This window comes from Heptranchias perlo, chromosome 8 (genome assembly GCF_035084215.1).
Source record: "Heptranchias perlo isolate sHepPer1 chromosome 8, sHepPer1.hap1, whole genome shotgun sequence".
Classification (NCBI taxonomy): domain Eukaryota; kingdom Metazoa; phylum Chordata; class Chondrichthyes; order Hexanchiformes; family Hexanchidae; genus Heptranchias; species Heptranchias perlo.
Window position 1 is genome coordinate 20,198,004 of NC_090332.1, and position 26,890 is coordinate 20,224,893.

Genomic DNA, 26,890 nt, shown 5'->3' on the forward strand with positions numbered 1-26,890 from the left:
CACTGATTTGCATGTGTATAAATGCATACTGTCTAATGTTTTGAATGTTAAACTTTTCTCCAGCCACTATTAATAGATCGTTTGTACGCTCGTAATTAATTTCCAGTTGCAAATACCAATAAGTTTCAAACATCAGACTTCTCAGCTCTACCAAATTACAAAGCTACAATTCATAATATTTCTATGCAATTAGGTTACTGGTGATGATTATCAATCCTACTCCATTGTCTGAAATTAAACTCATTGACCTGGATTTGTTTCCTCCACTCTTGTGGAATAAAGACTTCTTGCATAATTCAGTGGCAGAACTTAGTTAAATGGTGATTTTCTGTGCCAGCATTCAAGAGTGAACTAAATATTAAAATTTAATGTTGCCAGATAGTGAGGTAGAATTAGCATACCAATGTGAATATTTCATGAGCATCCAAAAGATAAGTGTTTACATTTATCACTCACACAGGTTTTTTCTGCCCTCTGGGGGAAAAGGATGGGGAGGGAGGAGAGAAGGGATTTTTGTTGTTCTTTTTTCAATTTTCTCCCTTCTTCTCCTGGAGGCACCATTAGGAACATAATACGTGTAAACCTAGACAGCTAACCAGGGTACCAGGGCCCAGTTCAATCCTATCCTCACCCAAAATCCACACACATGCTCTTTCCATTAGGGGATCACTAGTCAGCGATAAGGGGCAGGAACCCTGGCTGTTTCTTCTCTTCCTTAGTCCACAGCTGCTGAGGCCAACTGAAGCACCCCTACATTATTTCAATTATAAACAATTTTACAACACCAAGTTATAGTCCAGCAATTTTATTTTAAATTCACAAGCTTTCGGAGGCTACCTCCTTCCTCAGGTGAACGATGTGGAAAAAAAAAGGAGGTAGCCTCCGAAAGCTTGTGAATTTAAAATAAAATTGCTGGACTATAACTTGGTGTTGTAAAATTGTTTACAATTGTCAACCCCAGTCCATCACCGGCATCTCCACATCATTATTTCAATTAAGATTAGCTAATTCAGAACAACCTCGGATTAAACCCGACATCTTCCTGTATGGTTTAAGAATAGGCCAGAGATCTTCCTATGTATTGTATACCTCAGTACTACACCAGGTAATAAATTTAGCCACTGAGCTATCAAGGGAGCCATCAAGATCGCAGTGGGGGGGGTGGGGGTCGGATATTGCCGGGGGGGGGGGGGGGTGGGGGGTGGTGTGGGGGGGGGTCAGGTCGCTGCAGGTAGGCTTGTTGAACCTGGGGGAAGCACTCCTGCTCCTCCGGGCCCATAAGCAGGGCTATAAAGGCACTTACCTTGATTCTTCTCGCCTCCTCTCTCATGGAATGAAGTAGAAGGGCTGGGAATCCCGGCCCCCGGGGGTTTAAAAACAAAAAAGCTGTAAAAACGGGGGCCCACAGCATCCTTGAGAGCTTTTAGAGACCGGTCCGCCTCCTAAGAGTGGGTTGGTCGCCCGCCCCTCCTCCTGCCTTTGTTAAAACTGGAAATGGACGAGTTGGAGGTGGGTTTTAGATTTTAAAAATTTTTCTATGTTAAAATTTAGGCCCTGGTTCTTCAGATGACATGATAAATCTTTCTGCCTGCTCCAGTGGCAAGTGTGGATTTAAAATAAATCCCACTGCACTATTCAAAACAGAGCAGAGAACTCTCAGAGAACTCTCCTGGGGATCTGGCCAACATTTGCTCCTTCAAACAACAACAAAGATAAATTAACTGGCTACTCCTCTCACTGCTATTTGTGAAATTTTGCTGTTTACAAAACAGCTGCCATGTCTGCCTACAGAATAACAGTCCCTGCACTGCAATGTAATACACTGTATGTGAAGTGCTGAGAGACATTACAAGGTGCTACATAAATGTGAGTCTCTTTTCTTTCTTTCAAGTCCAGACAGCTTTGTAAACAAAGGATGACAGCCACTTTTCCTCCTAGACTGATCTGTATCTTAAAGCGCAAATTTTACTGAGATTTTACTCTTGCTCTCATCAATCAGTGTTACCCTCCCATTTTAGTGATCCTGAAGATAAAACCCATTGTACTCAAAAAAAAAGAAATACAGTCCAAACTATGGAGGGAATTTAAAAAAAACACTTAACAGGTTGATATGAATGACTTGGTCTGCTTTTAAAGAGAAAAACAACATTTTTGTGAAACAGCTTTATTTATACAAGGATCAATCTCTTCTATTGAGAAGGTTATCAGTTAAATCTTTACTACTACTTGCACAATACATGTAGTTTTCCGAGTATTTTAACTGTCAATATCATTTGGCTTAAAAATACAGATTAAAAGTCCAGATGTTTCATTGCCTTATCAGAAATAAAACAACAAGGGCACCCGCAGATACCACGACAATAGTACCCACCTGCCTGTTGAAGGCCAACTGCAGGGAGACGTACAGAGCAATCCGATGATCATCAGAATCCAGACTGTGGGCTCTACAATTATGGGACACAGAACCATGATAAATTATGACGGTAAATGAAAAACATGACAACATAAAAATATAAAGACCCAATACAAAGGGGAAAAAAAGTAAATCAAACTAAGACTTTCACTCACGGGAGACCCGATTTGATGAATTCATAAAATCTAGAACAGTTGTTACGTAGCAACAATTTTGAGGTGATTTAGTTACAGTCTCTGGACAAAACTAAGAATGCATTTACATGTAGTAAGGCGACACTTTCACTGTAAAATTTTGTTTTTAAATATTGGCTGGCTGCCAATATTTTGTACTTAATGTTACATTAAAATGTGCTAACCACAGTGCTCCAAAACTGAACATTCCAGTTACTATCAAGGTCTGATCTGTCTGACTCACTCCCGTTTACGAAACCATGTATTGCAGAATATACGTAAATGTCAACAAATCGTGAATAGTATCTGTAACAAAAATGCAATTTATTTTCAAGCTACAATGTGTTGATGCAGTACTGAGAACAAGTTCTTCCAGAAAATTACAGAATCTAGTACAGAGGGCTGTGGATGCTCAGTTGTTGAGTATATTCAAGACTGAGATCTATAGATTTTTGGACACTAAGGGAATCAAGGGATATGGGGATAGGGCGGGAAAGTGGAGTTGAGGTCGAAGGTCAGCCATGATTTTATTGAATAGCGGAGCAGGTTCGAGGGGCCGCATGGCCTACTCCTGCTCCTATTTCTTATGTTCTTATCTTCATTTTTGAACTGTTGTTTTTAGAAGCCAGGTTTCACCTGCACTCATTTTGTACACAGGGAATTTTTTTAAAAATGTCTTACTCTCCCATCATTCAATGAACAAGGAAGAGAACTCCACCACTGCTGTCATAGATAAATGCCTACATTGAGTCGTACAGACCTGGAAGATCACGGCTCGAAGTCTGTACTCAGCTAGCTGATTTGAGTCGAGCGAGCAGCGGAGGTAAAATGATTGATCGTGACACCCTAGGCCCCCCTCTCCTCTCTGTAGATAATACATAACTTTGAAAAAAATTAATTAATATTAATTTAAACATTTTTTTTTTTAAAATAACATTTTTCTCAGGATGTGAGTGAAACTGGCACATTTATTGCCCATCCTCAGTTGCCCCAAAAAACATTGATGGGCCTTCTTCTTGAACCACTCCAGTCCTTGTGATAATGATGATGCTCCCACAGTGGCATTAGTTACTTAGTACATTAGTTCCAGGATTTTTCTCCTTGTGATGGAGGAACAATGATATATATCAAAGTCAGGACAGTGTGTGACTTGGAGGTGATGGTGTTATCAGAAGGTTGCTTCCCTTTTTCTTCTCAGTAGTAAAGGTTGTGCGCTGGGAAGAGCTGTCAAAGTAATCTGGGTGAATTGCTGCAGTGCAATCCTTTGGACAGTATATACTGTAGCCAAGTGCACTGGCGGTGGGTGGGTGGAGAGTGTGGATATTAAATCCAGTGGCTGGGGTGCATTTTAAAGACTACATCCTTGCAGGTTGGACATTTTGCTTTAGAAACAAATTGGGCTAGAAATTAGAGTCTTCGGCAGCCAAGCAGCTGAACTAGCCAGTGTATAGAATAGATCAGTTGGTGGTTTTTTTCTCTTAGATGACCAGTTCCCCATTCTGTCTCTGCCTTTTCAAATTTAACTTTGATATTTTCTGACCAGAGTTATTTTCTTCAGTGGTTAACCTTGCAAATGGATTGTAGGAAAAAGTAATTTCCCTGGAATTGTTCCCTGGAACAGGTGAAGAAATCAGTCTGAGACATTATGATGAATTTGTGATTAATCACAAGACACATAATGCCTCATAGAAAAGATGATCTATTATTATTAGCATTTTACTTACCTGAAGGCAATTGTCCAGAGACAAATTCCTGCTCTGATTTATGGAACATGACTGGTATATTTTCCAGAAATCTTTTGTTCTTTAAAAGCAATCGCATTAATGAAAAATGAAAAAAGGTTTGTATGAAATCTAATTTAAGGCAGTATTTTGAGTAAGCATCTTTGTGTTTAATTTTCACTCAAGATTATTGAATGATTGGCAGCAGTTGTGAAATTCTGGAAAGAAATCATTGTAGTTTTTTTTTAAAAAAAGAAAATATAGTATCTAATTAACATTCCAGTAATGTTGCAATTTCATCATTATCTGATTATTAGAGCTCAACACACCTTTGTTTGCATAAATGTTAGCAGCAGAAACCATAAACCACAAGGAAAATGTTCCATTCTGGTGAAATGCTAAGAAGAGTCCACAGGTGACAAAGTCGCCACGGACATGTTTAAGAGATGGTAACCTCATCTCATCATTGCTGCTCTACTGGACTTGAAGCCATTGATTTGCAGTAATCAAAGGAATATAGACATGTTCAGGACCGGAAAAAAACATTTCAGTTCATCTGTCCATTCTCAGCGGGGTAAAGGAATGGGGTTCTGGAGAATAAAAACCAGAAATAATCCAGGCACGTGAAAATACTCTCAGGGACATATGGAGCTAAGGCTCACCTATGAGAGTAGTCTCAGGCACGATAGCCAAAAATAAATCTAGAGCAAAAATGCAGGAAAGCTCCAAAAAGTAACAGCATTTTCCAAAATTCAAGTGCAACATACTGAATAGAAACAAAGTTATGGAATGAGAGATACACACAGCGAAAATGAGAATCACAGGGAATGTGGAAAGGAGGGACGAGGGACAGGAGGGACAGGAGGGAAATAAGAAAGGGAGAAAGAAGAAGAGGGAGAAGGAATGAATGAGATATAACGACAGACAAGGAAAGAGAGAATGAGAGAGTGAGACAGAAGGACAGAAAGACGGAATTAGAGAGAGAATGAATGATGGAGAAAAGGACAGATGGAATGAGAGAGAGAGACAAGGAGGGGGTAGGAATGAGAGCAGCAAGAGAGTGGGATAGAGTGAAAAAGAGAGAGTCAGAGTGAGAGATAGAGAGTATGAAAGAGGGTCAGAAGGAATGAAAGAGGGACAGAGGGAACAAAAGAGGCAGAAGGAATGAGAGGCAGGAAAACAACAATGAGAGAGAATGAAATAAAGAGCAGGAATAAGTGAGGAGGAAAGAGGGAATAAAGAGTAAGTATTAAAGAATGAAAAGGGATGAGATAGGAAATGAGAGCAGGTGAAGAAGAAATGAGACAAGGAGATAATGACAAAATGGGGCCAGTGGATGGGAGAGGGAAAGATTGGAGGAATGAGGGAGAGGGGAGAGGGAGACGTATAATCCAAATTTCAATTTAATAGTTTGAAGCAAAGGCCTTGATAATAACCCCGCCCCCAACGATGGACGGAGGAGGTCGGGGTGGGGGTGGCGTTAACCCTAAAAATCAGGGAATGTGTCCCCAACCCGACTTGTACCCGCCCGTTGCCAATTTTACACCGGCGGGTTTCCAGGGGTGCGTGTCCCGAGGCAGGACACTTCATTAACATATTTAAATCAGGCTCCCACAGTGCAATTGGGAAACCCGGCAGTAAAAGGGAGACGGGAGCTGCCGGCTCCTGAAGTGCTTTTTATAGCACTACTAGTGGGCCAGGAGGAGCAGGAGTGCTCCCCCTGGGCACTCATGGAAGCCTTCAGCCTCCCTTCTGCCGATCACGGCCTCTCTCTAGCCCCTGCTGCGATCAGCTACCTCCCCCCTCCAGCCCCAAATTGCAGCCTGCCCTGTGATCCAACAACCCTCCCCCGCAACCCCCGATCTCTGGCCTGCCCCACGATCAGCCGACGTCCCCCCAACCTCCAATCTCCAAACTTGGCCTGCCCCGCGATCAGCCGACTTCCCCCCAACCCCCAGTCTCCGGCCTGCCCTGTGATTGGCCGACCTCCCTCCATGCCCCAATCTCCAGCCTGCCTCACAATCGGCCGACCTCCCACCAACTCCCGATCTCCAGCCTGCCCCGTGATCCAACAACCCCCCCCCCCCCCACCCAATCCCCGATCTCTGGCCTGCCCCATGATTGGCCGACCTCCCTCCATGCCCCAATCTCCAGCCTGCCCCGCAATCGACCGACCTCCCCCTAAGCCCCAATCTCCAGCCTGCCCCGCAATGGCCGACTTTCCCCCAACCCCCAATCTCCAGCCTGCCCCACGAACAACACCAAGCGTCCCCGGCTGCAGCCTCTTGTTGCTGGTTTTCCCGCCTGGCAGCCGGCCAGCCCCTCTCCCTCATTCCTCCAATCTTTCCCTCCCCATCCACTGACCCCATTTTGTCATTCTCTCCTTGTCTCATTTCTTCTTCACCTGCTCTCATTTCCTATCTCATCCCTTTTCATTCTTCAATACTTACTTTTTATTCCCTCTTTCCTCCTCACTTATTCCTGCTCTTTATTTCATTCTCTCTCCTTGTTTTTCTCATTGTTGTTTTCCTGCCTCTTATTTCTTCTGCCTCTTTCATTCCCTCTGTCCCTCTTTCACACGCTCAGAAAAAAATTATAATAAGGTCCTGCCGTTAAATCTGGCAGGACCTCCCTGTCCCCAGCCTCGATGGGTTTCCCCCGTGCTACCATGTTCCCCCGTATCAGGGCCAAGAATCTCAAATGTCATATCAATCAACAAGCTTTCAAAATCATATAGTACACTTTAGATAAGGTGAAAATATCAGTATCTCTAAGCAAAGTAGTGATTTAAAACTCATGGTGCATTATCAGCAAACAATTTATTTTTCTGACTTTTCAGCTTTTAATAGTTGGCCACTCTTGATCTAGTGATTATTCGTCTTGGGGCGTTAAGGAGATCTCTTTGGCATCAAAGTGGATCCAAGTTATCAAACTTGGTAATGGAGGTTTGGAACCAAGCCAACCTCTGTGGCAGACTTGATACTTGAGCCAGGCAGGTCCATAGTACTCCAGGGTGCTGTTAATAGAAATATAGGAACAGGAATAGACCAGTTAGCCCCTCGAGCCTGTTCCGCCATTCAGTTAGATCATGGCTGATCTGTACCTCAACTCCATTTACCCACCTTTGATCCATATCCCTAGATACCCTTACCTAATAAAAATCTGTTGATCTTAGTCTTGAAAATTTCAATTGTCCCAGCATCAAGAGCCTTTTTTTTGGCGGGGGGGGTGGGGGGGGAAAGAGGGGGAATGTTCCAGATTTTCACTAGCCTTTGGATGAAAAAGTGCTTCTTGATTTCACACCTGAATGGCCTAGCTCTAATTTTAAGATTGCACCCTCCTTGTTCTGGATTCCCCCATGAGAGTAAATAGCTTCTCTGCATCTACCCTATCGAATTCTTTTATCATTTTAAACGCCTCAATTAGATCACCCCTCAACCCACCCGGCTGACCAATAGTAAAAAAAATCTACGTGATAACGCTGGAAATTAAAATCTTATCTTGAAGATGTTGAAGATCTTGCTGCCTCCTTTGAAAATGCTGACACAATCACAAAGGGTATTAACTTCAGCAAGAACTTACTGAATTGAGGACAGCCAAGCAACTAACATTGTGAAGTGATTGCTGGCAACCAGAGAGTTGCACATTATCTCACTACATCCCAAGAAGTCAATATGAACATGCCTTCGACATCAGAAATCAAGTGGTCCATGGATCATTTCCAGGCAAATTGCATATTTGGAAACAAACCAAAACACAATTCTGTTAAGTGGTCCTTACGTACATAGGTTTATAATCATGGCGAATGTGCAAAAAGATACAAACTAACATATTGCAAATAAAATTTTCTTACACATGAACTATATATGGGGCCTTAGGTGCCAAAGAAACACTGAAGTTCAAATGAATTCTAATGTCAGATCCAAAATCAGTGCCAACTTCTGCAGAATATGTGTGGTGAACTGTAACAGAAACCCAATATTCATCAGATGTAAAATAGCTACAATGTTTTAATCAAGTTTCATCCTGCACCTCAAGTAAATGCTCTGAGTTACAATTTTTTCTTGTATAAGTTAAATATTTTTAACATTAGCAGGAACATTGTATTTGGTGTGGCTATGAGACTACCCCCGCCCCTTCCTGATCTCTCCCAGCAGTTTCTCCAGCTGCATTATAGCACTGCCCCACCCAATCCCCCATCCCCTGCAAATGTAATTTATTGGCTTTAACAACCACCATCTCTGCTTAGAACATTTAATGGCTGTGCCCCCTCCCTGCATAGAGAGCATAACAGTGTTACCATCTCCCCACTCCCCTTCAACTAGATATTTTGATGGCCATGGGCTTCTCCCCCACTGAGAGAATTTACTGGGCTTGATAGGTCACTCACTGGCCATTCCCCTCCTTTCCGAGACAGTTTTTCCTCCTTGGCCTATTCCCCACTCCTGCTGAGATTGTTTGCCAGGCCATGTCCCTCCCTTCTGAGAAAGTTTCCCTCCTTGCCCTACTCCCCTCCTGCTGAGATTGTTTGCCAGCTTGTCCCTTCCCATCTGCCAGCCCCCTTCTCCATCCTCCACCTCACTTCTTCCAGCCTCCTCCAGCCTCCTCCAGCCTCCTCCAGCCTCCTCCAGCCTCCTCCAGCCTCCTCCAGCCTCCTCCAGCCTCCTCCAGCCTCCTCCAGCCTCCTCCAGCCTCCCTTTCCTTTCTACCGCCTCATTTTCCCCCTCCCTCGCCCTGGTCCAATTATTTCCCCATCCTCTAACTCTGCTTGACCTAAATACTGAACGTGGTCTAGATTTCCCATGTGCAACGCCATAGGAGATCAACTGGCAGCCTAATATTAACAAACTGTCAAGTATACCTTGTTAGTTCCTATACAGCCTTAGTTTTAACAATGGAACACCAAAGAATTATCAGTCAATATCCTATGTTAATGTAGTCTTAGAATATCTGTAAACTGCCCCAATTATATATAAACACGGGCTTATAGGGCAGTTATACTGTACATCAGCATTACATGTAATAGTGCTGCAAGATGTGCAGAATAGTTGCAGTTTATCTGTAATAAACTGAGAAGAATTCACAGCACCTGTAGTGGTGATAAACCACCTGGAAGAGATAGTCTCATGCTGTGTTGGAATCTGTTCATGCGGTCCAACAGACTGCTTCTAAACTTAAACGTTTTTAATGACAGAGACTAGCTGACGGGATAGCCAGCACTTTTCTAGTTTTAGAGACGTTACTAGCAGTTGGAGGCCAGTGAGCCGAAGTCTTCTTTGCTTTACTGGAGAAATGATGCATCAAATCCACATATACAGTACAACTGCTACTGGTTCTAACAGTGTAATATCAATGAACTGCTAGTGTTTAGCGTTGATGTAATGTTAGTTCTAATCAGTGAACTGCCAGCAATGTGCTATTTGAAATCTCAATTCCAATTTGTTCTAAAGTAAAATCAAACATACATTCTTACCTTCTCAGAGCCTTTAATGCTTTCTTGTGGAGCTTATCTCGGGTGCTCTTTAGTGTAGCTGCACAGTAATGACATAGAGGTTAGCATGATTCAACAAATGCAAAATGAAAGAAAATTCTGTGAACTGTGGCAATGCCCTATTTAGTTAAAAATACATTTTCTCTTCTTTTATCATCCTATTACAAATCAATGACATTGTCACTGTGTAAAAGCAAGTTTATTATTTCAGTGCATGATACATAATGCAACAGCAGAGAGTTTTTATTTTCTATGTGTATAATGTACACTCAATATTTTTTTTAGAAAACAGATAGTCGATCACTTGATAAACAAGCTTCCATTTGACATTCTTTTCTCCCATTGTACCATAAAGTGCTCGGAGATGTTCTTCTATGTGGAATGCTCTATAAATGCAATTTGCTGTTATTTTGGTTACAACTCCACCATTGATTTCCCCAATCGTTCGGGAGCTTACTAAGTGACCAGCTGAGATATGCAGGCGAGGAAGGTCCCTGATTCAATTCCTGACCATTAGCAGATGTCAACTAGGGCTAACAGGACAAGGTTAGGGAAGAGTTCCTGTTCCTGATTGCTTTTCAGCAACCACTCCTGAAGTGCACATCAGTGGGACATTGGGTGAGAACAGGATCAGGTTCAGCAGAAATGCTGCTCATGGTCAAATGGCCTGGTAGCACTCATTATCTCAGCTCAAATATGAATATTGGCCACTTCGACAAGTTACCTGTGGAGAGGAGGTATGCAAAGAAACGTGAAAAGGAATTATTTTTTACATAACAAAGATGAAACATTTATTTTATCTCTTGACAAGACCCCCAACTAGATTCAACTTAGTTAAAAAAGAAGGTGGCTGTGAATTACATTTCCTTTCCATTAAAAAAACCTGTTCATCTACAATCTGGTCTTCTTTTACCCTATCAATACAGTGCAAATACCACAAACAAACGGATAGGCCATTATCCAAATACAGAAACATTTTTGCCAATTTGCAGCAGCCACGCTAAACACATGAAGTTCACCAGCCCACACTCATAGATCAGTACTTTAGAGGAAAGCAGCGCCATTAGAGACTGGGTAAATGCATCCACTAAAAAATAATAATACTCCACATTAGATAACGAAACCTAGAAAAAAATGTTCTGAGCAAAGTCAGAAATGAGCTGTGTGTGTTTGAAATGAACTCCATATCCTTGCCCACCGTCCACCCACCCCCTCCCCACCACTCCCCCTTTGGCTGCGTTATAGGTGTCCTGAGGTCGTGAAAGGTGCTATATTAATGCAGTTCTTTCTTTTTGCTGGGAGATGTGTATTAAAGCCAGACAAAGCAGTTTGCCAAACAGTGCTTATTGGATACCACTCCAGCTTGAGACAACGAACGTAACGGCAGGACTTCATTGACATTTTTTTGTTCCATTTCCCTCTTGGCAGCCAGCTAAATGTACAACCTGGCCGGAGGCCGGGAAAGAACACTAGCGGCAGGAGGCTGTAGGAGGGACCCTGGGATGCATTCCACCGCGATCGGGGAGGGGGTGGGACGAGAGGCCGTGATCGGGGAAGGGGTGGGGTATGGAAGAGAGGTCGCGATCGGGAAGGGGGGGTATGTGGAAGAGAGGTCGCGATCGGGAAGGGGGGGTATGTGGAAGAGAGACCGCGATCGGGGTGGGTGGGGTGTGGAAGAGAGGCTGCGATCGGGGTGGGGGGGGGGGGGGGTGTGGAAGAGAGGCTGCAGTTGGGGGTGGGGGGTCGGGGTTGGAACAGAGGCCGCGATTGGGGGGGGGGGGGGGCGGAAGAGAGGCCACGATCAGGTGGGAGGCCACGATGGGGGGAGAAAGAAAGAGAAAGGGAGGGGGATGGGCAGTGAGGCCGTCAATTGGGAGGGCGGACAGAAGTCGTCAATTGTGAGGGGGAGGCAAAGGCCGCGATCGGGAGGGCTGGGCAGCAGGAGAGGGGAAGCTTGCGGTCGGGGCTCGGGGAGGCCGAAGGCTTCATTGAGGGGCCAGGGCATGCTCTCCTGCACCACAAGGAGTGCTGAAAAAGGAACTTACCTTGTGGAGCCGGCAGCTCCCACCTCCTTTTCACTGCCAGATTTCCCAACCCCTGGGAAACCCGTGGGGCAACAGTGGAAGCCCAACTTAAATATGATAATTAAGAGTCCCGCCTCTCCACAGCGAGACACTCAGATGCCATAAAACCTGCCGTCATAAAAAAACGGCGACAGAGTGTGTGATAATTGGTAATTAGCCCACTACAGGGCCAATGTGACTTGTTTTATTATTTTCTTTGTAACAAGGAGTGACACTGAATTAAGTCGAAGTGAAGTGAGATCTACTATAAATGTTGTTCTGTTTGTTCATTTTCCAACTGTACAATAAACCAGTTTGTTGACTTATAATCGGCCTCATCTCACTAAAGTGTTAATTCTTTCGCCTTTCAGAAGATGGTAGAAGTGCACGTGGATGCATTTGCAAGATTAGAGTATTCAATTCCCATAACAAGGAGTTTCATTATTACGGCCTCATGGGTTACATTATATGTTTAGATATTAGACAGTTAAGGTAAATTCCTGATCATAAGGGACACGTGACATGCTTACGGGAGCAACTTGAGATGCTGAACCCAAAGGAATATCTACGGCAGACCCAAACTTTGTAACAAGGACACTGCACCTGAGATCCACATGCATGCACTTTCCAGCATGGGTCATTGGATAGAGCTCAGGCTGCAGTGTCGTCCACAAATGGAGGGAGGGAGGAAGGCAGGCAAGTGGGGCAAGGAAATAAAGAACTTGCATTTATATACTGCTTTTCAGGACCTCAGGATGCCCCAAGCCAATTTACAGCCAATTATATACTTTTTTGAAGTGTAGTCTCTGTTGTAATGTAGGAAACACGGCAGCCAATTTGCACACAGCAAGGTCCAACAAACAGCAATGCAATAATGACCAGATATGGGCCAGTGCCTCATAGCTGTGATCTGTCAGGGTAGGAGATAATAAAAAGAGAAAAACTAACTCAGAAAATAACTGCATTGAAATAAAAAGCATTTTTGGAAAGAAATTGTGTGTTTATTTAGAAGCTGGCATCCAAGAGCATTTGCCTTTGACCACACCAAAACCTACAGAAGCATTCTCTTTGATGTGGAGCTGTTTTATACAGCCTTGTATGTAAAACATAAGGGACACCTTACCATCCGTAGCTTGGAGACTGTAGACCAACCCTAGGCCCAGATAGGCCTTGGTAAGAAATTCACCAGCTTCCTCTCCCATGGTTGTTACAATCGTGCAAAATCTCTCTCCTTCTTCTAGCTGCAAACAAACAGAATATACTCACCACAAAAAAACAAAATAGGTGATATGTTACATAGTTCACCTAGTGCTGGAAAGTTAAAATTCTTTTCAGGATTCTATTCTTGCACTTAAGGCGCCAAGCGACGAAGAGTGAGTACGGTGCTATGCCATGAAGAGTGAGCAAGGTGCTATGCTATAAAGGGTTAATCATAGACCTGAACTAGTTTTCTTTGAAAACAAAAATTTAGAAAAGGGGCAAGGTGTTTAAATTGCTGAGATGTTGGCTAATGCAGATCAAAAGCAAAATACTGTGGATGCTGGAAATCTGAAATAAAAGCAGAAAATGCTGGAAAAGCTCAGCAAGTGTGACTGTATCTGTGGAACAAGAAACAGAGCTAACGTTTCAGGTCGAAGACCTTTCGTCAGAATTGGAAGATGTTAAAGAGTTGCTTAAAAACTTTAACATCTTCCAGTTCTGACGAAAGGTCTTCGACTTGAAACGTTAACTCTGTTTCTTGTTCCACAGATGTTGCCTGACTTGCTGAACTTTTTCCAGCATTTTCTGTTTTTATTTATGGCTAATGTGGATGTTATGGCAAAAATAGGGTATCTTTTGTCCATAGTTTATGGCTCATCTCTTTGCACTACGTTACTTAGCTTAAAAAACAGATTATTTTAAGAAAGATATGACCCTCATAATGGCTTCTGCAACTGCATGCTAGGAAGCTCGCTTATATTCTTCTGGCACTGCCTGAAGCATATCAGTAAAGAGCCAGTCAAGCCAATATTGTTGATTACCAGCAGGCATAAGCATTTGAGAAAACAATCTACTAAATGGTAAAAACAATTGACATCTTTCACCAAGCTACGAAGTAACATCACAATCTAAACAGATGGCCATCAGGCGGCAGCGGCTGTGCATTCTTCAAGAATGTGCCTTGGTCTCACAGGATGTCTTTGATTTCAAAATATTTTGAAAGTATAAGGATCGGACATTTTTGAATCATCAGTTAGCTATTGTTTTAACCTGGCCACGGAAGCAAGACACAAACTCCTTAGGTAAAAACGCCAGAAAGCTATTCAAAGGGCTTCAGCTGACCGGTTTATCTGTTTAACCTTTCATGAACTGGTTCAAAGCTACAACGTTATTTGAATTGACTTTGGCAGCTGGCTGTAACTCTTGCTACTAAACCTGTTTGGTAGTTTAGTCTGGTACAAAGTGTTGATGTGGCTGATGTTACTCAGTCTCTGAGTTGATGAGGCTGAAATCCAACATGCAAAGACAATAAACAAATCTATTGTTCAGCCAGAACACACTATCCCAGGTTACCATGTGCATGAGATCATACTGTCGACTCAGAGAGTTAGAGTGCTTGTCTATGAGAGCTAACCTTTGTGCTGGGTAGGGAAAATGTGCCTGAGGAGAGCCCAAGTAATAATAGAAGTAAGCTAGCAATTTAAATTGGCCTGCAAGCACAGAATTAACTTGGACTAAAATGCAGTTAATTCTGCACAAAAATGAAACCAGAGAGAATATTGTATTAATGTTATATGAATATTGTATTCGGGATTAAAAACATCAAAATCCCCAGTTTGAACTGGTAGTGGGTAGCACCAGTGGTTTCCAAGGACTTTTGCTGCATTTCACTGTTCAATTGAAATATCTGTTATGAATTCACATAAAATAACCTTTAGTTTGAATGTAAAATGTCTATTGATGATATCAATCACTTGCACCTGCTACTCATTACTAATTAAAATATCAGCTTCTTCCTTATCCCAGTTTATCCACCATCTCATGGTGCTGTGGATTAGTCAGCATTACATTTATTTTTTTCTCCCTTTTACTTGTTCAAAACAGAGCCTGGTTTAACTGCAAAAATCACTCTTTCCATTCACTTCTCAGTGCTCCTGGTCTCTTTAGGTTGCATACCGCCTGCAACCAGGAGAGCAGGAAGGTGGACAACCTGCCCCCGGGTATCTGTAAATCCTGCATTTTCTATGTATGGGCTGCTTACCTTTTTGTGTATGTGGCCCACTCACTTTGTGACACATGCATCCCCAGCTCCAAAAGGTTGCATATCCTTGCTCTAGGGAAGGAAGCTGCAGATTGACTCAGTTTCCATAGCAACCCTTGGTACCAGAGCAGATGCAATAAATTCACAAAGCACCTCACTCACCATCACACCCTAGGGAGCCTGGAGACTTATAATGGGGCACCTTAATACTTACTTTTTTTTGATTTTATTCAAAAAACCCTCCTGTAGGTACTGAACACACAAACTGGGAAGTCTAATTGATATTTTTTTTTAATTCAAATTTCCCCTCCTGAAAGTGCTGACACCCCTCCAGTACCTTGCCCAGGTTTCAATCCTTCGTGTATGAGCCCAGACAGTGAGCATCACCAGGCTATTCAATCATAGGGTCATCACAGCTGACCCCGATTCTGACCTCACAGACACCCACTTTACAGCGGCATTCACTGGATAACTATCAGAAGAAGAAATTCCGCCTAATGCAGAACAGTTTGACTGGAGTGCCTGAAATCATATATTTTAGGTGAAATTAAACTGCCCTAATGTGATGGTTTATACCTGAAGTTTTACACTTCAGTCGCAATGCAGACAACTGAGGATTCTCAAGCGAGGATTTCCTGTAAAATACATGATGCAGCATTGTATCGACAAGGGTGCTTTTCAATACATTCACTGCAAGAGAGAATCTGCTGCTGTACCAATGTTGTTGCATCGTGACTGCAGCTCAATTGTACAAGAAGATTCAGCAATAAAAACAGAAAATGCTGAAAATGTACATCAGGGTGATCACTAGCTGAAAGTGCAAGATAGATTAACGTTTCAGGTGGACTCCTTCATCAGAACTGACACAGTCATGCTGAGTATATTCAGCATACGATCAAAGGTTACGAGTGGTGGGGGGGGGGAGAACGACAGAAAGAGATCAAGAGTTGAAATGTTAACTATTTTCACATAATTGAAATTTGACCTTTACCTATTGTTCTTCCCCGCCTCCCGCCCTTTGTTTGGAATTAATCCTAATACCCTTAAATAGGGAGTTACTATCCTGTGAAAACATGCAAAAGAGCTCAATTTATATCACAGTGAGTACTTAGGGTGGAGGATGAAGGGGCAGAAAGAATAGGTGAGTGGTTGAGCTGGGATAGAGTGTATTGGGAAGTGTGCATGTTGGCAACGGCAATAATGCGTACTTGGGATAGGGGATTGAGGTGATTAGAATTCTAGCGCAAATAAGGATTTGGAGGATAATGATACACTGGGGAGGGAGTAGTTAATATTTATAAAGAATGTAGCGAGTATTGGAGCAGGGAGTAGTTGAAGAGGGCTTTTATGGAATGTGGTGGGCTGTTGACGGGGTGAATGAGGAGTGTGGGAGTGGGCAGTGGGTACTTGGAGGCAGTTGGCATATGAGGAGTCATGGGTAATGGGGGGACTGTGGGGGGAAAAAAACACTTTTCCTCTTACTAAACCGAGACAAGTAGGTAGCGCACCTGTGATTACTTTTATATTCTATACCATTTTCTTATTGCCTTAGCCGCTTGAGATGCTGTTTTAATGTCTTATGGACAAGAACCCCAAATCCTACAATTATTCTGCCACATTCAGACTGACTGCTCTCTGAGCAAGAGCCAGTACACGATGATATCTCTGCTCTTCCACATTACCCAGTTTCCCCCAAAGTATAATAATTACTTTCTTTTTCTTAACCAATACGTACCGCCTCACATTTGCTAAATTGAATTCCATCAGCCACTTTTTGCCCATTCCGCCATCTTATCACTATCCCCTTGCAGCTTCCTTTGGTCCTCGGAATTATTTACGATGTCCCGTATTAGTATCACCTACAAATTTGACACCACTCCCTCTAGCCTTATATCCAAATCATTGATATACACAGTTAACAGAAGCAGAACAGAAACCCTGTGGGACACTACTACCCACTGCCAAGCAGAGACTGCTCTTAACTCTTGCTGTCTGTTTCCTCCCTTGTAAGCAATTTTTAATCCAATTTGCCACCCTTTTCCTAATTTCATACCCCTTAATCTTCTCCAATAGTCTCCTGTGTGGCACCTTGTCAAAGGCTTTCTGAAAATCCATGTACACCACGTCGACTACATTGTCCTCATCCACCGTACCTGTCGCCTTTTCAAAGAATTTTAGCAGGATTGTCAAGTATGATCTTCCTGCCTGAAATCCATGTTGACTGCTTCTAATTATTTTCTCTTCAGCTAGATATTTAGTATTTCATCTTTAATTATAAAGATGCCAAAATTTTCCCTACCACAGATGTTAAACTAACTGCACTGTAATTACCCATGTTAGGTCTGTCTCCCTTTTGAAAATAGGTATTACATTGGCCATTCTCCAGTCCTCCGACACACATCGACTCTCGATAGAACCCTCAAATATAATTTCTAGGGCCTCCACTATTTCTTCCTCCATCTCCCTCAAGTTCAGAGAGTTTGGGTAAGCTCCTGCCAATTTTCAGAGGCACAAGTCCATAGCAAAATAAAAACAAATTCAGATTTTGTGATCAGCTGGAACTCAGTTGGCAATTTTTCCCAGACATTGGGTGGTGTCTGGAAATTGGTATTAAGGCACATTATTGGGGAAGCTTTACCCTGTAGCTAATCAATGTTACACCTGACCTAGGAAGGTGCGCAACCTCAGCATTCGTTTCAAACCCGAGCTGAGTTTCCGACCCCATTTCCTCTCCATCACAAAGACCGCCTACTTCTGCTTCTGTAACATCACCCACCTCCACCCCACCTCAGCCCATCTGCTGCTGAAACCCTCATCCGTGCTTTTGTCACCTTCAGACTCAATTACTCAAACGCTATCCTGGCCGGCCTCCCATCCTCCGTCCTCCATAAACTCCAACTCGTCCAAAATTCTGTATCCTATCCCACACCAACTCCCGCTCACCCATCAGCCTCTTCCTTGTGGACCTACAGTGGCTCCAACACTTCAAATTTAAAATTCTCATCCTTACGTTTAAAGTCCTCCATGGCGTCGCCTCTTCCCATCACCGTAACCCCCCCGAGCCCTAAAATACTACCCCCCCAACCAGAACTCTCCGTTCCTCTGACTCTGGCCTCTTGTGCACAACTCCTCGCTTTGATCCACAATTGGTCCCAGTACCCCAGACTAAAGAAGAAAAATCATCTATGAATTACTTGATCGCGATCTTATGATCTGTGCTGGATAGAGCGCGTGTGGGGGTTAGGTGAGGGCAGGGTTACACTTGGTTGCGACATCCTCCTTCCCCATTGTCGAATAACCTGTCAATATTCACTGTCTGTAGTCCGTCATAAAGAACGGCCGCTAAGACAAGATTCTAAATTGGCCAATATCTGGGGAATGTTTAATGTGGTGAAAATCAGGTAAGTTCTACAACAGGAGGGCAATTTGCTCCGTCAGGTTACCACTCAGGCAGTGAAGATAAAGATTACCCCCAACGTCTTCAGAAAAGGAGAAGAAAGAGGTGAACATTATGAAAAAAATGAAAGGTACCTGAGCCAGTACTGTGTTTGTGATACACCCTGCTGGATGTTTTATAAAGGTTAGAGATGTGGCATTTTTTTTTGTGTGTGTGTCTATTTAAAAAGTATATCATATTTTGGGATAGGAACATGTTTCAATCTTGAAATTACAGTCAGCAAGAGGTTCCACAATTTCAATGGGAAGGGGGTGGGGGCGGGGCATCTGCAAATAGGTGCAGAACACGTGGGGAATTGAGAGGTTTTTATTCTAGTAATCTTTGGCCTGATAAGGGCCTTGGGCTCTCCCCCTTTACTGTCGCTGCAGTGGCAAAGCAGGGTGGGTGCCTCTGCTGTGTCTCTAGAGGTGTCAGGAACCCAACTCGAATATTTAAATGACCCTCGCTCCAAGATTTGGGATGGGGTCACCTGCAGGGCAAATTAGCAGGTGGAAGTCCCGCCCCCTACCGCACTTCCGTCTCTCGATGGGGTCTACGGAAGTTCTGGCCTGTTATTTTTCGGTGATTAGGTCCCAATGGTGACTTGCAATAGTACTTCTGTTATACAATTGACAGGGCTGGAAGTAAGAATGCACCTGCAAAGCCCTTAGCCAGGATACATTCTACCTGCTACCCTTGTACTCCCACTGATGGTCAAAGGGATTACATGTGAGTTGTACTGTAATACAGAACTTCACCTAGCTATTTTAGCATAATAAATCCATCTGTGCAGATAAAAGTTTGAATTTAAAAAAGCTTTAAACGTCTTGAATCTATGTTTAACTTTTAACATCCTGGTTTTAGTGTGCTTTTTTAAAAAAAAAACTTTTGGAGGTCCAAAGATGCAATTCCACACTTACAAATGTGAAGATTACTTTGTATTAAATGGGAGTTGTTCACTCTTGGCAGTGAGCCAGTGTAGCACATGCTTCTAAAATAATTTGTGCTGGTTAATATATATGGGATGATGCAGAAAGACAAATTCAGCTGACACCAGCTGCATTGCCGGATGGAGAATGTCTGTGCCACATAACAACTTCCCACCCCATAGAGTTAATATCCTTCTGATGACTGCAGTCATTACGTAAACCGAAGCAACACACTGGGATTGTCAGTAACTAGCACTCAAAAGACGAACGTACCAAGAGCACAATGCAATACTAGAACCTTCTAAATAGGTATCACCCTTGGCTCAGGTAGCACTCATCTGTGAGTGAGAAGGTTCAAGTCCCACTCCAGCGACTCAAACACATAATCCAGGCTGACACCTCAGTGCAGTAGAGGGAGTGCTGCACTGTCGGAGGTGCCATTTTTCAGAAGGGACGTTAAAACAACGCCCTGTCCTCTCAAGTGGACATAAAAGATCCCATGGCATTATTCAAAGAAGAGTGGGGGTGTTCTCCCCAGTGTCCTGGTCAATATTTATCCCTCAACCAACATCATTAAAAAATGATTATCTGGTCATTTATCTTATTGCTGTTTATGGGGCCTTGCAAAGTGCAAATTGGCTGCCAGGTTTCCCACATTACAACAGTGATTACACTTTAAATGTACTTCACTGACTGCAAAGTGCTTTGGGACATTCTGAGATCGTGACAGGTGTATGATGTAAGTTCTTTCTTTTGTACGACATTGTGGACTCGGTGGAATATCCCCTTTCTGGTTGGGCATTTTTAAAAATATATTAATTTCTTTTTTTAACCAGTTTGACAATTTTCTCCCCATCTCCTCTCTTGAAGGCATTAACCATGACAAGAGTAAGATACTAGCCATCTGCTACTATCTTATCTGAGTAGCCATTCTTCATGTGTGAGCATAGACAGCGAGCGCTGTCAGGCTATTTGACTTTGGGGCATCATGACTGAGCATAATTCTGTCTTCACCCAGTGCTCATCTTCATGCAGCAATCACTGGATAGCTATCATGAGTAATCACCCTGCCGACTTTCCCCTCATTGTAGCAACAGCTAACTCAACGCAGCACAGGAATCAAGGCTTTGTGGCACTGCTACTCACTGTTTTTATAAACTGAGGCATCAACTGAGCTTCTAACATTTTAAAGCTGAAATCAACAATGTTCACATGCTTCCCTGGTATATTACACATTACATTATGAGATGCTTGCAGATACATAGATTGAGTCTTACAGATAGTTCTGTATATTATCACAGCACCACAAATGAGGGTTGATAGGGACACCACCATTTCTTAGTGTGTGTATGATTTCTGTGGGTAAGCTGGAACCTCCCTGGTCATTCCTTGGCTTTAGGCTGCAGCTATGGATCTAGCAATTGCATCTCAATAGTGGAAACTTCGGGTACTAATGCAAGACCCACATTAAGCATTTGCTTTCCGAGCTTAACTTAAAGAAACAAAATGATTTCTGTATAAAATCACTGCTTCTAACTGTCTTCAAGAGGTCTATGATCTGCTGCAGTGTCAGCACTGCCAATCGTTGATAAGATAGTTTCCCTCCAATGATTCAGCAGTATACATTGGTATGATACTCAGCAGGAAGGGTTAACTCCTTAAAAAAACACTTACATCACACACTTGCTCCATTTGCATTGCAGTGTGGGAGTTGACAGTTCAACTGTGATAAGAAATTGCTCTTGAAGTTTTAGTAAAGTGGTATACAATTATAAGTGTGTGTGCACGCACATTAATCTCAGCCGGGAAAATTGCAGGTTTAATCCCTTGTCTGTGCTGAGATAACTGATCTCAGATGGGGTGGCGCTAGGCCGATACGATTGCTCTCAACACCTCTGGGCTAAGAGGGAGGCGGGGAAGGAGTGAAAAGATATTAGCCAGGGCTCCTGCTCATGAATGTTGTCCAGTGACTCCTGCTGTTAGGTGAGTAGATGCCAGGCAAGGACAGGATCAGGCTCTGCTCTAGTGCACCCTAGCACAAAATGGCCAAACAACTCAACAACAATCACTTACATAGGCTGACACATGAAGAATGGCCCCTTGAGAAATGTGTCAGTGTCCATGGAACCATATCTCACCATGATTCACTGCCCTCAGGAAAATGGATAGAACTTGAAAAAGATAAAATGCTGCAGACGTCAAAATTGGCACCCAGAGTAACCGTTAAAGGGTTAAAGCGTGCAAGTTTATAGTTAAACCGTTATGCAAAACGGGGCTTGAAATCAAATTCTCAGCAAAGTGATAAAAAGTATACTCACAAATGCAATTATATGCACGCACGCCCAGACATACACAAATTAATCTCAGCCAGGCCTGCCAGGAGAAAAACAGCAACTGCAGGTGAGGACACCTCTTTCCACAGGGAGCAGAGGGGATTAACCTGCCTCATGCATTTTGGGCAAGTTAGACACCAGTCCAGACCTGGGAACAGGTCTCCAGCCTGTCCTTCCAGATGCAAAATGGTGCATAGCACGAAGGGCAAGGTGGGGGGGGGGGGGGGGGTAAATCTGGTGACGCAAAAATAAACTATGTGCACACCATCACTAATCTGAAAACTTAAAAAAAGGTTATGCCACAGATGCACTGAACATGGTACGATCAGACAATTAATCAAATGTGAAGCAGATTTACAAAATGTCTGTTTCTCTCCATGCTACTCAATGTAACAATGAGAATCAATCAGAAATAGTAATTATCCACCTCCCCCACCCCCACAAACCTTTAACAAGCCTGCACACTTGGAAATGCTAACAAAGAATATGAAAGTAGTATTTCTCCTTGAAGGTTTCAGGAGAAAGTTTGGTATTGCAGGTGCTACTTGATTATACCACAAAAACTCCATTAGAGGCTGTAGGGGCCAATGCAGATCCTGTCAGTAATAATTAACCTTCCCGACTCTGCCTACCAACTCTGCAACATTGCTGATACACCCATTTGTGTCTCTCTGAACTTTATATGATTAAAATAGATGAAATGCTGACTACACATTCGGCTGAGAGCCTCACATTCCACTGCAGGCTGGGGAAAAACGGCAATTTGCCAAGTTTTTAAATGCATGTGGTCCATTTTTCCCTTCAGCACTTACAGCTAATCTGCTTGCTGGCTAGAAACCATAATAAAAATGGCAGAATTAGTAAGGGGGTTATAATAAAAAAAAAGAAACACTCAGATTTATGTTAATTTTCATGAACTTTTTTTTTTAAAAATCAAAAAAGTCAGTGCAACTTGGTACAGGCTAGGCTACATACAAAATTGTTTAATCCAGACAAACAGACACTTGATCCAGACCTATAACTGCTGTTAATTAATTCTGTTCCTTCCCAATTCCCTATCATTCCACAGAATCCCCAACCTCTCTTATTGGACAGAATTCAGTACACTACCTCAATGCCTTCCCATTTCCCCCTCTTTCTACAGAAAACCAATGCACTAAAAACTCTAAAATTCCACTACTTTGAACCTCCCTTGTTCTGAAATATCATTAACCGTCATAACATATGGCATCCAGTCCTTTAAGAATGCTCCCTCCCAACAGACTGTGTGTCAATTGTACTGTCACAGACAGACGGTGAGACCACACCTGAACTACTGTGTACAGTTCTGGCCTCCTTACCCAAGGAAAGATGTACTTGCCTTAGAGGCGGTGCAACAAAGGTTCACTAGATTGATTCCTGGGATGAGGGGGTTGTCCTGTGAGGAGAGATTGAGTAGAATGGGCCTATACTCTATGGAGTTTAGAAGATTGAGAGGTGATCTCATTGAAACATAAAAGATTCTGAGAGGGCTTAACAGGGTAGATGCTGAGAGGCTGTTTGCCTTGGCTGGAGAGTCTAGAACTAGGGGACGCAGTCTCAGGATAAGGGGTCGGCCATTTAGGACTGAGATGAGGAGGAATTTCTTCACTCAGAGGGTTGTGAATCTTAGGAATTCTCTATCCCAGAGGGCTGTGGATACTCAGTCGTTGAATATATTCAAGACTGCGATCAATTGATTTTTGGACTCTAAGAGAATCAAGGGATATGGGGCTGGAAAGTGGAGTTGAGGTCGAAAATCAGCCATGATCTTATTGAATGGCGGAGCAGGTTCAAGGGGCCATATAAGCCTACTCCTGCTCCTATTTCTTATGTCTTATGTTCAGACATTCGCTATCTTTTAATTGCCAGGTTGGTGCAGGGCGGATTAGAAGAGGTGAATAATTACAATAACACTTCCGAGAAGATAAAGGTCTATGAAATTTTTCCCCAACCCTCAAAAGGTAACTCAGTGAAGCCCACAAAATCAATTTTAGAACCAGTAAATATAATATCAGACCTTCCCGTGGCATTCCTCACAATGAGCCGTCCCCCTCTCAAACAAATATACCGCTTTGGATATTGTTGAGGGGGATGACTTATCAGGGGAAGGCAGCAGCAGCCAACTTCCTGGCACCAGGGGTAGCTCTGCTGCACAGGCTGGGAGGAAAAAGAGTGGAAGAGCTATAGTGGTAGGGGATTCTATCGTAAGGGGAACAGACAGGCGTTTCTGTGGCCGTAAACGTGACTCCAGGATGGTTTGTTGCCTCCCTGGTGCCAGGGTCATGGATGTCACTGAGCGGCTACAGGGCATTCTCAAGGGGGAGGGTGAGCAGGCAGAGGTCGTGGTCCACATTGGGACCAACGACATAGGTAGGAAGGGAGATGAGGTCCTGCATCAAGAATTTAGGGAGCTAGGTAGCAGATTAAAGAGCAGGACCTCAAAGGTTGTAATCTCTGGATTACTCCCAGTGCCACGGGCTAGTGAGTATAGAAATAGGAGGATAGAACAGATGAATGCGTGGCTAAAGAGTTGGTGCAGGAGGGAGGGTTTCAGTTTCCTGGATCACTGGGCCTGCTTCTGGGGAAGGTGGGACTTGTACAAGTCGGACGGGTTGCACCTGAACCAGAGCGGGACAAATATCCTTGCGGGGAGGTTTGCTAGCACTGTTGGGGGGGGGTTTAAACTAACTTGGCAGGGGGATGGGATACAGAGTGGAGCTACAATAGGGGGTGATGTGCAGCCAAATATAGAGAAAAAAACAAGTCAGCTTGGAAGACAGGGCAAATATGTAAGGGCAAGGCTGGATGGCATCTATTTTAATGCAAGGAGTCTTGCAAATAAGGTGGATGAACTGAAGGTGTTGATAAACACATGGGAGTACGATATTGTTGCTGTCACAGAGACATGGTTGAGGGAGGGGCAAGACTGGCAGCTCAATATTCCGGGGTACAGAATCTTCAGGCGAGACAGAGGGGGAGGTATAAGAGGAGGGGGGGGTCGCAATATTAATTAAAGAATCAATTACTGCCATAAGGAGGGATGATATATTAGCAGGTTCCTCTAATGAGGCCATATGGGTGGAGCTTAAAAACAAAAAGGGGGCAAGCACTTTGATGGGAGTGTACTATAGGCCCCCAAACAGTCAGGGGGAGATCGAGGAACAGATATGTAGGCAAATCTCAGAAAATTGTGCAAATAATAGGGTAATAATCGTGGGGGATTTCAACTTCCCCAATATTAACTGGGATACTCAGAGTGTAAAAGGCTTAGAGGGTACAAAATTCTTAACGTGCATCCAGGAGAGCTTTTTGAGCCAGCATGTAGAAAGTCCTACAAGAGAGGGGGCGGTACTGGACCTAATTCTAGGGAATGTGGCCGGCCAAGTGGAAGAAGTGCTAGTAGGTGAGCACTTTGGTGACAGTGACCATAATTCGGTGAGATTTAAGGTGGTCATGGAAAAGGACAGGGAGGGGCCGGAAATAAAGGTTCTAAATTGGGGGAAGGCCGATTTTAATAGGATAAGGCAGGATCTGGCCAAAATGGACTGGGATCAGCTGCTTGTAGGAAAATCCGCATCGGAGCAATGGGAGTCTTTCAGAAGGGAGATTGAGACCATACAATGGCAACATGTTCCCGTAAAGGTCAAGGGTGGTTCCAAGAACTCCAGGGAACCTTGGATGTCAGGGGATATACGAGAATGGATTAGGAAAAAAAGGAGGGCTTTTGGCAGATACAAAAGGCTAAAGACGGAGGAAGCCCTAGAGGAGTACAAAAAGTGCAGGGGGATACTTAAAAAAGAAATTAGGAGATCAAGGAGGGGCCATGAAATAACACTGGCGAGCAAAATAAAGGAAAATCCTAAGATGTTTTATAAGTATATTAAGGGTAAGAGGATGACTAGGGAAAAAATAGGGCCCATTAGGGACAAAAATGGCAATCTGTGTGTGGAGCCGGCAGATGTAGGAGGGGTTCTAAATGAATTTTTTGCATCTGTTTTCACTATGGAGAAGGACGATGTAGACATAGAAATACGGCAGGGGGACTGTGATATACTCGAACATATTAACATCGAGCGGGAGGAGGTATTGGCAGTTTTAGCAGGCCTAAAAATGGATAAATCCCCAGGCCCGGACGAAATGTATCCCAGGCTACTGTGTGAGGCAAAGGAGGAGATTGCGGGGGCTCTGACACATATATTCAGAACCTCTCTGGCCACAGGGGATGTGCCAGAGGACTGGAGAACCGCTAATGTAATACCATTATTCAAGAAGGGGAGTAGGGAAAAACCGGGGAACTACAGGCCAGTGAGCCTAACATCAGTGGTAGGAAAATTATTGGAAAAAATTCTGAAGGACAAAATTAGTCTCCACTTGGAGAAGCAAGGATTAATCAGGGATAGTCAACATGGCTTTGTCAAGGGAAGATCATGTCTGACTAATTTGATTGAATTTTTTGAGGGGGTGACTAGGCGTGTGGATGAGGGTAACGCAGTGGATGTGGTATACATGGATTTCAGTAAGGCCTTCGATAAAGTCCCCCACAGGAGACTGGTCAAGAAGGTACGAGCCCATGGAATCCAGGGTGCCTTGGCACTTTGGATACAAAACTGGCTTAGTGGCAGAAGGCAGAGGGTGATGGTCGAAGGTTGTTTTTGTGACTGGAAGCCTGTGGCCAGTGGGGTACCACAGGGATCGGTGCTGGGTCCCTTGCTGTTTGTGGTCTACATTAATGACTTGGATATGAATGTAAAAGGTATGATCAGTAAGTTCGCTGATGATACAAAGATTGGTAGGGTGGTAAATAGTGAGGAGGATAGCCTCAGTCTGCAGGACGATATAGATGGGTTGGTCAGATGGGCGGAACAGTGGCAAATGGAATTTAACCCGGAAAAGTGCGAGGTGATGCACTTTGGAGGGACTAACAAGGCAAGGGAATACACAATGAATGGGAGGACCCTAGGCAAGACAGAGGGTCAGAGGGATCTTGGTGTGCAAGTTCACAGATCCCTGAAGGCGGCGGAACAGGTAGATAAGGTGGTAAAGAAGGCATATGGGATACTTGCCTTTAT

The 26,890-nt window shown here is 43.5% G+C and overlaps 1 protein-coding gene and 1 long non-coding RNA gene across 6 annotated transcripts in view; one reads left to right on the forward strand and one right to left on the reverse strand.

Annotated features, from left to right (window-relative positions):
- Positions 1-26,890, reverse strand: part of LOC137324463 (tetratricopeptide repeat protein 7A-like) — a 249,376-nt gene that overhangs the window by 132,478 nt on the left and 90,008 nt on the right. For all 3 annotated transcript variants that reach the window (XM_067988771.1, XM_067988768.1, XM_067988767.1), the window contains exons 12-14: positions 12,985-13,102; positions 9,781-9,838; positions 2,372-2,444 (exon numbers count right to left, since the gene is read on the reverse strand). In XM_067988771.1, coding sequence (XP_067844872.1) covers positions 2,372-2,444; positions 9,781-9,838; positions 12,985-13,102 — 249 coding nt within the window. The remainder of the gene's footprint in view (positions 1-2,371; positions 2,445-9,780; positions 9,839-12,984; positions 13,103-26,890) is intronic.
- Positions 1-26,890, forward strand: part of LOC137324464 (uncharacterized) — a 45,369-nt gene that overhangs the window by 352 nt on the left and 18,127 nt on the right. The window contains exon 2 of one of the 3 annotated variants that reach the window (XR_010963621.1): positions 2,291-2,483. The exons of 1 other annotated variant lie outside the window; for it this stretch is intronic. This is a non-coding gene — a long non-coding RNA (uncharacterized lncRNA). The remainder of the gene's footprint in view (positions 1-2,290; positions 2,484-26,890) is intronic. One more of the 3 variants, XR_010963619.1, reaches the window with a different exon arrangement.